At 41.4% G+C, this 14026-nt stretch overlaps 2 protein-coding genes across 2 annotated transcripts in view; both read right to left on the bottom strand.

Annotated features, from left to right (window-relative positions):
- Positions 1-2757, bottom strand: part of klhdc8b (kelch domain containing 8B) — a 264416-nt gene extending 261659 nt beyond the window's left edge. Inside the window, exon 1 of the mRNA XM_026154336.2 lies at positions 2502-2757. The gene's annotated coding sequence lies outside the window, so the exon portion shown is untranslated. The remainder of the gene's footprint in view (positions 1-2501) is intronic.
- A 328-nt stretch (positions 2758-3085) lies between these two features.
- Positions 3086-12977, bottom strand: LOC113013439 (uncharacterized). Its single transcript, XM_026154335.2, has 6 exons — positions 12578-12977; positions 11923-12095; positions 11114-11329; positions 7170-7330; positions 6938-7070; positions 3086-6419 (listed from the first exon to the last, which is right to left on the bottom strand). The coding sequence occupies exons 1-6, from the start codon at positions 12855-12857 to the stop codon at positions 6243-6245; spliced, it is 1140 nt and encodes a 379-aa protein (XP_026010120.2). The 5' UTR covers positions 12858-12977; the 3' UTR covers positions 3086-6242.
- Between the last annotated feature and the right edge of the window lie 1049 nt (positions 12978-14026).

Here is a 14026-nt window from a genome sequence, read left to right as displayed (position 1 = left end):
TAACCTTGTTGGACTTGGACAACAAATCGTTTATCAGAGAGAAAGTGTGATTTTTAGCAGACTCAAGCCTAACATTAGCTGGCATAATTTTAGCTTTAGCCAGCTCACTGTCAGCTGTCCTGAGACAGACGGCTATTCTGCTGACAATGGAATAAATAAGATGTTTAGGGACATTTTAGTGTGTTAGAGCCCTGATGTCGGTGCAGGAGATGAGGTGTGAAGTGAGGAGGAAGAGCATGAGGTGGAAATGAGGGAGAAGAGAGGACAATGGTGGATGAGAAAGAGAGGATGAAAATATACATGTTATTTATGATCTTTAAATTAAAAATAACTTATAAGTTGTGCTACATATATGGCCACTTTCTAGTCACATACGTAAAATGCTATTAGGGGTCACGGTGATGTTCGTCTTGGCCACTAAATTTAAGATGGCAGGACAACATGATGGCTTCCACAAAACAGCACCTGCTCCTGTGTATTTTTAATTAATTTATTCTACATTTATGAGAACATATCTATTTGTATATCTATGAGCACAATATGTTTTCTATTAAATAACCTTTAAATATAAAGCACCTAAGGCTGGCTGTTGTTGTGAAGAAGTGATTTATAAGTAAAATTGAATTAAACTTAATCTCGGTTATCCTACTTTGATTAACCATAAAAGTGTCTTGAATTTTGTTATTTCTTAACCCACTGTCGCATATCTCCATCACAATATGAATGTGAGTAGAACAAAGGATACGCATGGATTATCCACAAGTCTGTGCAATCACACAGCTGATTAACGATGCGCCAGGTTACCACTGACTGTTCTCAGATGATGCTCTCACAAATGACAGCTTCTGCTCCCAAAATCCAACCATCACAAGCAACAAATAAGCAGTAATTTACGACTAGGGGCCATGCTGCTTTCACTAAATAACCATGGAATGACTAGAAAATATTGGTATAAGAGAAAAATAGTAGAAAATTTACATAAAAAGCAGAGACAGCTAGGAAAACAGGCTGAACAGATGCAAAATGTTGTCGCTCGCCCTGTCAAAAATCAGCTTCCGTTTTCATCATGTGGAGACTCGCTGGCAGGACCTCTTGTGGGCTCTGACCCGCAGCTTGAACTTTAGAATAAAATTATATGGAAAGTGGGTGACTCGATTGTTTATGCAGCACGAGTGGAAGGAAAGACTTGTAAATAAACGAATGAGAAAAAGTAAAGAACTTTTCCTCCTGCAGACAAAACTGAATTACAATTATGAGGCAAAATCAATTTGCAGTTTTTATGTCTTTTAGAAGGAAACGGTGAGGCATTCAAATTCATCCATTTATATCTAACTAGCTCCTATGCCAGCTGATTTAATTCGTGAATAATTTCATCCTCAGAAAGTCCATTTGTCCTTGTCCCTCACTCTTTCTGTACAGCTGTACAACCTGCAGCCTCCCTGTGAGTCCTGATTGGAGGTGGCATTTTACTGGCACAATGAGAGCTGCCACTGCACTACGTGTCTCTGCTGGATCCAGCAAGACAGGCCCAGACGCTGCATGTCAGCTGTAATCCTCATTATGCTAATGAGCTTAGGAGCTATCATCACAGGTCAGATGGGAAAAGTAGCCCTAGCAGAGAGAGCGAGAGAGGAGATAATGGGAGTGGTGGAAGGTGCTGAACAAGTTGGAGTGTGTCAGAGAAACAACCTCTTTAACAGAGCAGACGGCAGCGGGAGGAGGGACAGCTTTAAACTCCTGGGATGCTACTCGGGAAAGGAAGCGAGAATGGAAGATACGGACGCAAAGGGACGTCTGCTTGTACCTGGAAGCATATAATCAGCTGTCTAGACACAAAGAATAAAGTTGAAATAAAAACGGCCAAACTCGGGAGCCCTCCTGCAACCGACGGACACATCCAGATGTTGGTCAGCGCAGCAGATGGGACCCGCTGGTCTAGAGCAGACGCATCTGGATGGCTTTCCCCTGCAACCTCTAGCCCAAATCCCTGAATATGTCCTAAAAATATCACGCAGCACATTAAAATCTTTGCACTCCATCTGACAAGTACGACACAACCACTTTCCACAATTCCCTGATATCATCTGCCGCCCAAACTTGCAAAAAAGCAGCTCGTGACGGCCACTTAACAACTGACCAGACATCAGAGTGCATGGATTCTTTTTGGACATGGCGTCCAAACAGATTTCTGATTGTCGCCTAAGCTTGATCCTCGCCCACCATCTTATCGCTCTAACAGCATCATCAGAATGTGGAGTGTTTGAGAGCGCCCGAGCCCACTCGCGTGCCCACTGATGGCTCCGCAACGCCCAGCGACGAGGTCTCGTACCAGCGGAGCCCATGTGCGCAGAGGTGAAGCGCTGCACTGCGCCAGCCTCCCACATCTGCACTTCCTTCGCGGTGCCAAAGGCAACAAAGTCCATACGTCCACCCGTGTGGCATTTGATCACATGGACTAAACGTCTAAAAGGGTGGAAAGTTTTGTTGGCAACAGTCCTTACCTCCTCCTTGTGTGAGTCACCGGTGCGTCGGAGCTCACCGGGGCAGCTCCGCGTAAACGTTTGGACACCCGCAGAGGACAGCGGCGGAAGCACCTGTTCAGTGAGAGAATCCAGCAAGACCAGCAGTTACCTCCGTCCTCCTCACACACACTGATTCAACATTTCTCCCGACTCCTGCCTGCTCCGCCTGTCCCTCGCCTCCGGTCTCCTCCCCTCACTCACTCACTCACTCACTCACTCACTCACCAGCGCGCATTTACGCAGTCTCAAAAAGACCTCGTCCCCCCACCCCCACCCCCCGTTGGCAGCTGTGCCTCTTCATCATCCTGAAGTGAAAACACCCAACTCATCGCCACTTTATTTTATTTATTTATTTATTCATTTATTTATTTTTAAACTCGGTGCCTGCGTCGCTGTTTCTTGGCTGAGCCGCCGCGCAGAGCCAGCACCAGGTAACTCCAGACTCACCTGAAAGAAGGGATGGCGCGTCTGTAGGTGAAGCTGCTCCACAAGCTGCTCTGCTGCCCCCGCGTGGACTGAGGGAACTCTCGACATCCGCTTAAAATACGCAAAATACGTCAGAGTGGAAACGAGACTTTTATTAAAAAAAAACCAAAACTACACTTGTTACAAATGGGTCAGACCACACCCATCATCAAACTGTGATTTTTAACCTTTATATGATTTGAAAGTTTCATGAATGTTTTGCACAGAGGCGACTCTGTGTGTATAGGTCCAAAACAGTTAATTATGTATAGACTTCACATTGGGGAAGACGTTTACAAAACCTATGGATGGATTTTGTTGTTATTTCTGGTCTTATTCACTGATGTCCCTCTACAACAGAAGGAATAAATCAATCATCAGCAGCATATTTATCATGTATCAGAATCAGTCCTGACCTGGCTCGTCACAAGTCGAAGTGTCTGACCTCTGACAAAACAAAGCAGCTAATTACTGAATTGTTTGAGCAGAAGCATCTTACTAAATCCTCACTTCTAACACCTCAGTTAAAGCCAGCTTTACAATTTAATTTCATCCCAACCCACAGAGACAGGAAGCATTTTATCTCTCACACACAGACCTTATCATTCCGTATTCTGACTTCACCATTTTCCACATGAAATAAGCTCTGGTATCTGCAGGAGTGTTTGGGCTTATGAAGAAGATAAGAATATTTCGCTTTTACAGTAAAGTGTCTGCAATGGTCACAACTAACAGAGTCATATAGTACAGCTCCGTACTGACATCAACACTGTACCTTGTGTCATTGAGCCTCACTGGGTCTCCTTTCTCTCTCTCACACACAGACACACAGTTACTGATCATAATAATCATATACATGAGTTTTATCTGTTTACGTAAATACAGCACATGTCGGAGAGGTTACCTTTATGGATTTGGTTATACAATGTTGATGATATCAGTACATTGAAAGCTACAGTGCTATGTGAATGCATTTGTTTGCATTACACCAAAGGTTGTCTTATTTTGCTGTGCAAAAAAAACAACCCACTTGCTAACACGTGAAAATTAAAAGCATTAGCATTTTATTGAACATCAATGGGAGCATCTCCTTTAACAGTAGTCAAACCTTGGGAATTTCACCTCAGTACTCAGTTGTTCACAGCTGTGTTGGCTTTGTTATTACTAGATTTAATGTTGAAGTTTTGGTGCCTCCATCAAAAAATACAAACCTATGAATCAATGCAATATTTGACTGCATTTGTCAGAGGTTTTCACACATCCAGTGACCTAATGGTTCAACTTACACAAGTTATTGAAAGGTTCAGTGTTGTGATTAAAGTACAAATCAGTTTGGTTTGTATGAATAAATAAATTACTGAGGTTTAAGCATGGTCTTTAAGCATGTGTTAACTGGCACTTTGAAATAAAATTTAAAAATGCCCCAGTGTTCAGTGGAAACATGAATTCAGTGTCCACAGAAACCAACATGGCAGCTGAAATGACCTGATGTGTGCTGAGCTATGAGATCATTTTAGATCCCTCAAAGTAAAAAAATAAAAATAAAAAAATAATAAAAAAATAATAAGGAAAATTCCTGTTCTTCTGAACTGGTTTAACACTAAATAATGCATTTATTTAGTTGATTTTCTCCAAATATTGCAAACATGTGCACTACATTTGGATGGAATCCCATCTTCAATAAATAAAATACCTTTAATTTACATCATTTTAAATAAAAACTTTTAAATATTGTTAAAACTTGATAACTGGAGAGGTTTTTTTTTTTAGTAGTAGTTACTGTCCGAGTGATTTTCCAGTGAGTATACAGGCTGTGATTTAGACCCTGACTGATACAAGTCAGCTGATATTATTGGCTGATAGCAGCATATTAAATGCTCTATTCAATATGTGCCAACCAAAACCTGGTTTTTAACATTACAAAGCAGAACATGCATTTTCTTTTTTTTTTTTCTTTTTTTTTTTTTTTTAAAAAAAACCTTCCTAAAAATCAGCATCAGCCCCAAAGAGTTCATCAGTCGGGTCTTCTGTGATGTTATCACAGCTACTAAAGCTTTCTCTCCAAACTTTTCTTATTAGTGTATTCATCAGCAAGGAAAACATCGGTGAAAATATGCTATAAAAAAAAAAGAAGAATGAAGAAGAAAAACAAAACAAAGAAAAAAAAAAAACAAAACACCACTCTATCTACATCTGGGTCCTTTATATTACTGCTCATTTGGCTGTCTGTTAAAAACTGACCTGAGAAAAACAAAGTCATTAAAGCCTCCCTGGAAGCTTAGCAATAAACATATTCTAAAAACCCTCAAAGCAAAAATTACCATAACTTCCTCCCAAATTCAACGTATTAGACAATTCTCTCAAGCATGCCTTTAAATAAAATAAAAATAACTCAGTGCAAACAAATGAAATGCAAACGTCTCTGCAGCTCAGATGTTACTCTCTACCATCTAACTGCTTCATTGAGCGCTCCATAGACACCGGATCCGATCAGGAGCACGATATGTACTCTTCTACATCTATTATGGTGACTTTTGACAGCAATATTAAACCAGGTTACAGCTCAAAGTTTGAGCCAACTGTCACAAAGAGTTACTTTATGACTGCAGTGCATTCAGAAGTAACGCATACTCAGTAATCAGATGCTTCAGTCACCTGAAAATATTCAAGTATTACCGCTGGGTTCTGAGTGGATGTAAACAGCGCCCCGAGAAAGAAAAAGGAGCTGAAGCAAAACCAACAACTAACATAAGAGCTGAAGAGCTTTTCTCCATATCTGACACCAATTATTCTGTCTGCCTCCAAATTCTGAGTTTGGCCAATTATACCATGGAGTGATTAGTCACAGAGCTGTCAGTGTAATTAAAGAGTCCAGCCCGGCCAATTCAGTGCTCAACTGGGTCAAAAACATGGGTCCCAGTTCACTTTAGGACAGCAGACAGTGCAATCTGACTGAAGTGCTCCTTGTTTACACAGTTATCCTTTTTTATCAAGGATATGTGGTATTTAAACCGTTTAATGAATTGCAGTCCTGTTTACATAGCTGCCGCTTTTTTCTATGTCCACCTGTCCATATAACTTGTTTCTTCATGTAACCGCTTAATATTTGTGTTTGGATAAACTTTAGACTTTGAGCAAGTCTTCTGCTTTGGTGTGTAATAATCCCGCCTGCCTGTTAATCCTGTCTGCACTGCAGGTTGCCTCACAGACAAACTGATGTACTGTACAGGAAGTATGCAAAGTTTGAAGTGTGTTCTAGGTTGCCCCCTGCTGGACATTCTTCTCATAGTTTTCCAGACAGATGTGGACACGCTGAGTGAAGTAGCTGGGGTCAGAAATGGCCTGGAGGAGGTCGGTTTGGATCAAGGCGATATCATACAGCTCGGCGGTGCAGGCTATACGAGTGTCTGAGCCACCCGGGTCCAAAAACACCTGCAAAACACACACACACACACACACACACACACACACACACACACACACACACACACACACACACACACACACACACACACACACACACACACACACACACACACACACACACACACACAAAAAGCAAACCAGAGTAAGGTTAGAAGTCATGTTTAGTTTCTGGAGCTCTGAAGCAGCTACAGCCTACATCTCTGCATCTACCAGCCTGTACGCAGTTATGACACACAGTCTGGGGAATATATATATAATAGAGCCTCAAAATACATGACAAATACACACGTGTGAAACATACTGCAACAGGCTGGTGTACGGCAGTGAACACCTAGTGAGCCATGCCGAAAACAAAATGCCATCTCTAAATTACAGAAGCGTTGCATTCACAAAATCAACCCATTTCCAAGACCCTGTCTCCTCCTACAATATGAAATCTATTATCATGAACTAATTTGGTGTACTTTATTTTTCTAAACTCACCAGATATAGGCTGAACTGTGTGAGTAAAGCGGTGCTATTACCTTCGGGTTAACTATAGTATCCTCATCATTCTGTCGTATGTTGTCATCTATAAAGATGTGCTGTACGTGCTTGTCAAAGGGGTCGACCCACATAGGCTTCCCCCCACGGATGGAGAAGGAATTAGCAGCCCACCTGGACAGAAAACAACGAATATAGGGAAAGGTTTGGAAAAGCTCAGAATAAAACCCCAAAATCCACAGCCAGGTTTTCTTAGAGAAGCTTTCTGCATACCAGTCATAGTGGTCCTGAAATCCTCCCAGACCCTGCACGGAGCTGAAGTACTCGTACAGACCTCTCTCTCCATCGCGAGAGGACACCCGCTCCTCGGCTCGATTCAGGACGATTCCCTTCTTGCTGCAGCGGATCTTGCCCGGAGTCACAGCCACGCTCAGCTGAGCCAAGAGCAAGAAGAAGAGTCAGAGATAAAGAAACGAGACGGAGAGCTCGTCTTTAAAAGAACTCTGTTGTAAGCAAAAACTAAAATAAAAATAAACCAATTATGTGATATTATTCTGTTATTAAAATAAGGCCTCTGGTAGACTTGACCTAAATTAATTGTGCAATCAGCTTAAATTCTTGCAGATGTGAAATTTTAAAAATGCTTTGGCAGCCACGTGCACAACAACTCTGCCATCCTGTACTGTGGATACTTAAAAATGTCCTCAGCTCTACCGTGATTCCTTTATTGTCTTGCTGACAAACCATTTTTCTTCACCTACTTCATATCTTAGCTAAAAGTTGTCCTCTGTTGCCAGCGTGAGCAGAGGGGTTGGGGACAACAGGCACACAAACAGGCGTATCTGTTTAAATATCTTTGTGAGGCCGTTAATCAACAATTTCATCCAAAGTTTAGAAATGAAATCTTTACTCTAACCTAAATATACGTCTAACCTCAACCATAAAACCAAATTCAAACAAGGCTAGAATTTCAGGATACATAGAAACACACACATATGTTTTTATATTTCATTCATTTTTATTATCAATAATTTATTTTATATTTATCTTTCTTTAATATTTTTTTTTTTTATTCCATTTTCCTTTTGTTTTACCAATATAAATGTAAAATGGACTTTTCTCCATTAACAACTTACTTTCCTGTAAAAACGTGACTTTTTACCCCTTTATTCTACTGTACCTACCTTTAAGTACTGGCAGGTCAATATAATTAAACAAATCTATTTTATCTGACATTACTATGTAACTACAGGGGAATTTTAACAACTAACGCTAACAAATACTAAAAGGTTATTTCCTCTATATTTGTATTTGATTTTAGTTCATTTCCACGGTTTTCCAAAGATCTAGGGTATTTTGTTATTACAGTTAATAACAAACATATCTATATTTAGTTTACTATAATAACCTCAGTTGGCCTTATATCTAAATACCTTTAAGCATCTCTGTGTGCTAAATGCTATTCGGCATATTCCAGCATGTTAACAGTGAAACATGGCAAAAAATAGATAAAACGTACACATCGCCACTGCCACTTTTTATATGTGCATGTAACTCAAAGCATCACTGAGCTGAGGTACAGCTGAACACAGCTGTTCGTGCCCCTGACAACCTGTTATGTCACTAAAGACACGACATCATCATTGTCTCTTTTGTGTTCAAGCACAGATGGATGGATGACCTACGAGTAGTCGGTTTAACATTAACACTGGTTCTGAGCACCATTCTGCACACAGCTACTGCAGTGTTTCTTTACCGTTTGTCCCCCATCACTCTGCACAGGGTCTGCTTTTCCCTGCTGAATCAAACACTGGGGATTTTCAGTGTACTCTACTTAAAACTACTGGCTTAAAAAGCTTAAACCATCATGTGGTGCATTTGCAACATACAGTCAAATCCAATGTGAAATTAAAGAGATGTAATAATAACTGGCTGTGCTGGTCTGATTTTACAATCAGGTACACAGATGCTACCAAACACAGTGATGTGGACATTAGGATGGAGTTGGCTTTAACCGTAAACTAACCAAGGTTAATGAACTCATTTAATTAAACACCTTTCCCCCTGTACACACATCCCCGCAACTTGACAACAAATACAGCAGAGCCGCTGCCCCCAAGTAGCAGGAAGACAACTCAAGTTCACAAAGTGAGCAATCACATTAGTTCCTGTGATTGATCTCCCCCCTGCTCCGTCTGTCTTGACACACAGATTAATAGCATCTGACAGGAGGCTGCTTGAATAAGATTTCCACTGAGCTCTTCTTCACAGAGATAACTGTGGCTGACAGGCTAAGTTTGAGGGCATCTCGTCCATCCTCCTCCACACATATCTATCCAGCCATCCTTTCCAATCTCTGCTTTTCTCTCCGAATCAATCGGTTCCACTGTAGTGCACTAACAGGTACACAACAGGTACAAAACCCTCCAGGTGACGAGTCAAGTGCATGCATGTTTGAGTCTGGGGAAGGTTTCATGTGTAAGAGCACAGAAGATCGTGCTCTGCACAAGATCTAGTGCACAATATCAACACCAATTTATCAGGCATAGTCTAAAATACCCCACCCACCCAAAAAAAAAAAAAAAAAAAAAAAAAAGCTGAACAAATTACGATACTTGCAGCACAGCTACAATGAATTCTATTGGTCAAAAAATAAATAAATAAAAAATAAATAAAAAGAGCAACAGAGCAAGACATTAATAATAAGGCTTCTAATTACCTATTTAGTGTTTTTAAACAAGTGTTTGAAGTTGCCTTCTTCTATTCTTTAATGATGTGAGGCTTAAAGTGTAACTAAAAGAAGTTCTTAAGTAAGATTAAGCATCAGCTCGATGTGCATGCAACATTAATAGCTTAAGGTTATAAGATTACATAAAAGACCTGGTTGGAGGTGACTTGGAGGTGTAGCTCCAGCTGGCTGTAGCTCAGAGGCAGAGCAGGTCATTTACTTACATTACATAAGTGGAAGGTTGGTGGCTCCAAATATCTTTGGGTAAGATGCTGTCCCCACTACTTACTCTCTAATGCAATGTGTGAATGTTAGATAGAAAGCACAAAAACCTGCTTGTATGAATGCATGAGTGAGGCAAAAAGTGCTTTGAGTGCTCAGAGTAGGAAGGCACTATATAAGCACAACTTACAACTTACTTGTGTATCACTTCCAGGTAGTGATGACAGCAACAGTTATAAGTTGAGAAGGAAGTGAGACCAGTGGTGTGTATGCATCATTGTTCCAGTGGAACCATTTTGAGTACGAGTTCTCATGGACTAACGCAGTGAAGGCAAGAACGTGAAATGCAGCTTTAAAAGATGTGGGCTATGACGTCAGAATATACACTGCTGGAGCTTCTATATACTCATTCTGCCTTGAATAAATCAACATTGTAGGAACATATCATTTGGGATGCCATTACTTCTCTGACTGACCTCTGGCTTTGTCTCTTTTCTTCACGGTTTTGTTTTTCTGGTGTTCTTTAATGATAAATCGTAGGTAAGAACCTTCATATTTTGAGTCTGAAGGTGCAGGCAGGAATTTAAATGTGTCTCCATGAACGCCTACAACCGTCTTTCTCCTCTTCTTTTGGCAAACTATGTCCGTGGCTGATCTCCAGCCACATATGTAAAACACCATTAGTCAGATGGGAGATCTCCTTCCCAGCCCTCTGGACTCGAATATGGTGGAGTAACATTGTGGCAACCAGAAACTGCAAACCCGCTCCAGTATATTTTTAATGGAGTTAAGTTTATGAGAATGCATGAATGAAACATGAAATTACATGTGTACATTTACGAGTACAGTCGTTTTTGTATTAAATAACCTCAAAAAATTACTGCCTGTACCTTTAATGCTGGTAGCATTCGTTTCTGCACCAATTAAAACCTCTACTGAAAGAGCAACTTTTACAGTTGCTGCTGTCCCTGATTTATCTGAACAGGTTTTCATTATACGTAAACCAAATCCTGGAAATATTACCTCATATGAAAGGCACCCTGATTCTAAATGACTTATTTCAGTCCATTTAGTGTCTTGCAACTATAAACCTCTACATGTTGCTCCAAAAAGTGTCTTCTAGAACAATGACGGACAGTTTGTTTTTTTAAAACCAGTTTCACCCCTGCTCTTCCATTCATGCCATTTCTAACTTATCACATACGTTGTCATTATATAGTGCAGTCTCATCAAGTATTACAGCTGAATGTATGCCTGTGTTAGTTACCTTTAGCTGTGGCAGATCAGGGAACAGTGGGTGTGCCCCGTCGAGTGCTCGGGATACGGCTTTTAGCACGCGAGGTAGGTCGGTTCCAAACGTACGGAAGAGGATGGCAAACTCACGACCTTCCTGTGATAGATCTCTGAGCAGCTGGAAGAAGGACGGGAGGATCCAGTGGTACAGGCGTCCGTCTTCTCCTTTTACAGACAGGTCTCTGTCTGCCTGCAACAGACACAGGGCCACAAAGCAGTTAACACTAATTGCATCAACCTGTCAAGCCGGTTTGCAACAAGCGCAACAGCTGATTTAATCGTGGAAAGCAGCACTTGGCCGCTAACCCAGATGTAGACAGGCATACAACATCCTGGCTCCCAATCACAGGTGTGGATTTTCTATTCACACCAGTTATATAAGTAAGGTAAGGTAAAAACCCACAATAATACAGAGAAAAAATACTGTGGTAACTGGCAACGGTGTTAAGGAAAAACTCCCTTTTAACAGGAAGAAACTTTCAGCAGAACCAGGGTCAGAAACATTGTGTGAAAATTAACTGAGAAAATGAATGAATCATGAGTAAATATTAAATTGGTTATAGCAGCATGATAAGGCACAGCTTAAATATAAAATGAAAAACTGAAGAGCGCTGCACTTGTTTCCTCCCAGATGGCGCTGCACTAACAAAACTGCATCGCATATACGCAGATTCCAGGTGAAAAGGGTCGCTGAAAAATCAGAATCTGACAAGAAGGAGTAATTAGAGGGTAACGGTTTTGTCCCAGTGCCCCCGCAGCGACTCTGTCTATCAAGACACCAACCTTTACCCCATCAGGCCAGCAGAGCAGGTCCAGGTGCTCATCCAGAACCTTACGGAAGCGACGGCCAGCACCAGAGGTGAAACCAGGAATGCGTCCAAACTGGGAGTAGTAGCTTACAGCCTCGCTGCAGGGTGGGAGCAGAGAGGGTGAGTCACTCAACCACTCCCAGGTTCCTGTATAGAAACAATGACAATACAATAAACAACTGGACAAAGGAGGGTCTATTTCCAAGATTTTAACATGCACATTAAAATAAACTTCCCCTTTACTTTTTTGAAAAATCACTGCTTTTGTTTTGAACTCTATGTAAGTTAAACTGAAATAATAATTTTCATTCATTAATAAAATGTAACATGTCAACCCCTCAGCCTTGGTGGAACTTACATTCTGCCAAACATTAAAGAAAATAAGAATTTAATTTGCGTTAAATAAAAGGTAACCTGTCCCTTTGGATGGTATTCAACGTTTCCAATGATGCGTTTAATTTCAATCAAGCCCAAGTATTTGTGCGTAAAAGTATTGTTCCGGGGGTCTGACAGAGAAAGTAAAAAGTAAACGGTTCCCCCGTATCACCTGACTGACACACGCGCGCGCGCCCGGGCACATACATTCCTAGCATTCCCGCGTGTTGCTGGAAAGCACCATCCGTGTTTACCGTGTTTGTTCTTCTTCCCCCAAGTGACAGTGGTCAGAAAGTAGTCCAGAGCAGCCAAAGTCCCCTGACACGTCACGGCGTCCGACACCAGTATGGTGTTGTTTAGGTCAACATGTAGCACCAGCCTTTTCCTGATCGGCTCGTGATGTGCGGTCCAGAGCCCCTGAGGGACTGTCAGCGCAGGGTCACGTGCCCCCCACACAGAAGCGTGGACTTCTTCGCTTTCTGTGCCGTCATGTTCTTCAGCTTGGCGCCAGCTGCTCTCACCGACATCCGACATGACAGCGTCGTTAGTGAACTGAGACTATCACAGACAGAAATTCCTACCTGACCGGCTTCAGGGTTGACTCATGGTTATTTACCGGTTCTCCCTTGCCTACTTTCTTCTTCTTCAGCCGCTCTGTGGCTGAATGCAACCAAACCACGCGAAACAGCGCCACCTTCCGTTTGTTGTGTCACGCACACGTGTTTATTCATGTGCATATGGAAGTTATAACTAATGATATTATAAAGCAGGATGGGCATCTAAAGTTCTCACAGTCAAAATGTGTCATCAACACGCTGGTTGCTCTGTTCTGATTAGTTCCCAGTGACAGCAAGTAGGCACCAGCAGAAATAAGGCTCAATGTGATGATGCTAAATGAATGAATTTCAGCCTTAAGTGTATTATGTCCACCTGCACTTTCACTAGTCTGACTACAGATGTTTTATAGATGAGGAATGAAAACTGCATTTTTTAAAGTATTTTCCAAGTGCTGTTAAACAGAGCAAGAATTTTTTTTTTTAAATTCAGCTTTTCCAAACATCTTAGATTTATTGTGGATGCTCACATTATTTTGTTGTGTGCACAGAAACTGCACCAAAAACAAAAACTACTAGGGTCAAAACTATCAGCCCCCTGTTTTGCTGAATAACAGACTGCAGTTGTTTCCCTGAGCAATCTTAGCCCATTCTTCTTTGGAAACTCTCTCAGATGTAATGGTTTCCTGGTATAGACCTTGGTCTTCAGTTAACCTCACTTCATTTTCAATGGCAGACAAGTCAGTCACTTTGGTCTTCTGGAGTTAGTTCTTCACCACCTCCAGAAGAGCAAAAGAGCAACACGCGTTTTGAATCGTTACATTTGAAGACACAGTGACGACCAACACCCAGTTTTTCCACACACTAAAACTTTCCCACAGCACAACACCACCAGGTTTCACTGTGGGGACGCTGCTCTCCCTTCATTCACCAAACATACGTCGTCTCTGTGATTAAAAAAAACTGCAGAATCTTTCTCCAGGTTGTCCTCCACATACTGTATACTGACTTAAAGGTCTCTTCTGCAGTGGAGTTTGGTTTTTTTTTGGTCTGCAACCTCATAGTCCATTCCTGTGTAGAGATCTTCTGTGTATCTCCTGCTTCGTGAACATCAACAATTCTTTTTCTCAAGTCTAAATCGAGTTTCAC

The sequence above is a fragment of the Astatotilapia calliptera genome, chromosome 20 (assembly GCF_964374335.1).
Source record: "Astatotilapia calliptera chromosome 20, fAstCal68.1, whole genome shotgun sequence".
In the NCBI taxonomy this organism is placed as follows: domain Eukaryota; kingdom Metazoa; phylum Chordata; class Actinopteri; order Cichliformes; family Cichlidae; genus Astatotilapia; species Astatotilapia calliptera.
Note: the sequence above shows the minus strand (reverse complement) of the source record. Positions and strands in the feature narration are given on the sequence as shown.

Bases quoted from the DNA above. Each gene is read 5' to 3' on its own strand.
- LOC113013439 (XM_026154335.2), bottom strand. From the start codon at position 12,857: ATGTCGGATGTCGGTGAGAGCAGCTGGCGCCAAGCTGAAGAACATGAC. The intron at 11,330-11,922 runs GTTGGTGTCTTG...TGTCTGTTGCAG, and splicing joins GCTGGCCTGATGGGGTAAAG to GCAGACAGAGACCTGTCTGT. The intron at 7,331-11,113 runs GTAACTAACACA...CTCTTGGCTCAG, and splicing joins CTGATCTGCCACAGCTAAAG to CTGAGCGTGGCTGTGACTCC.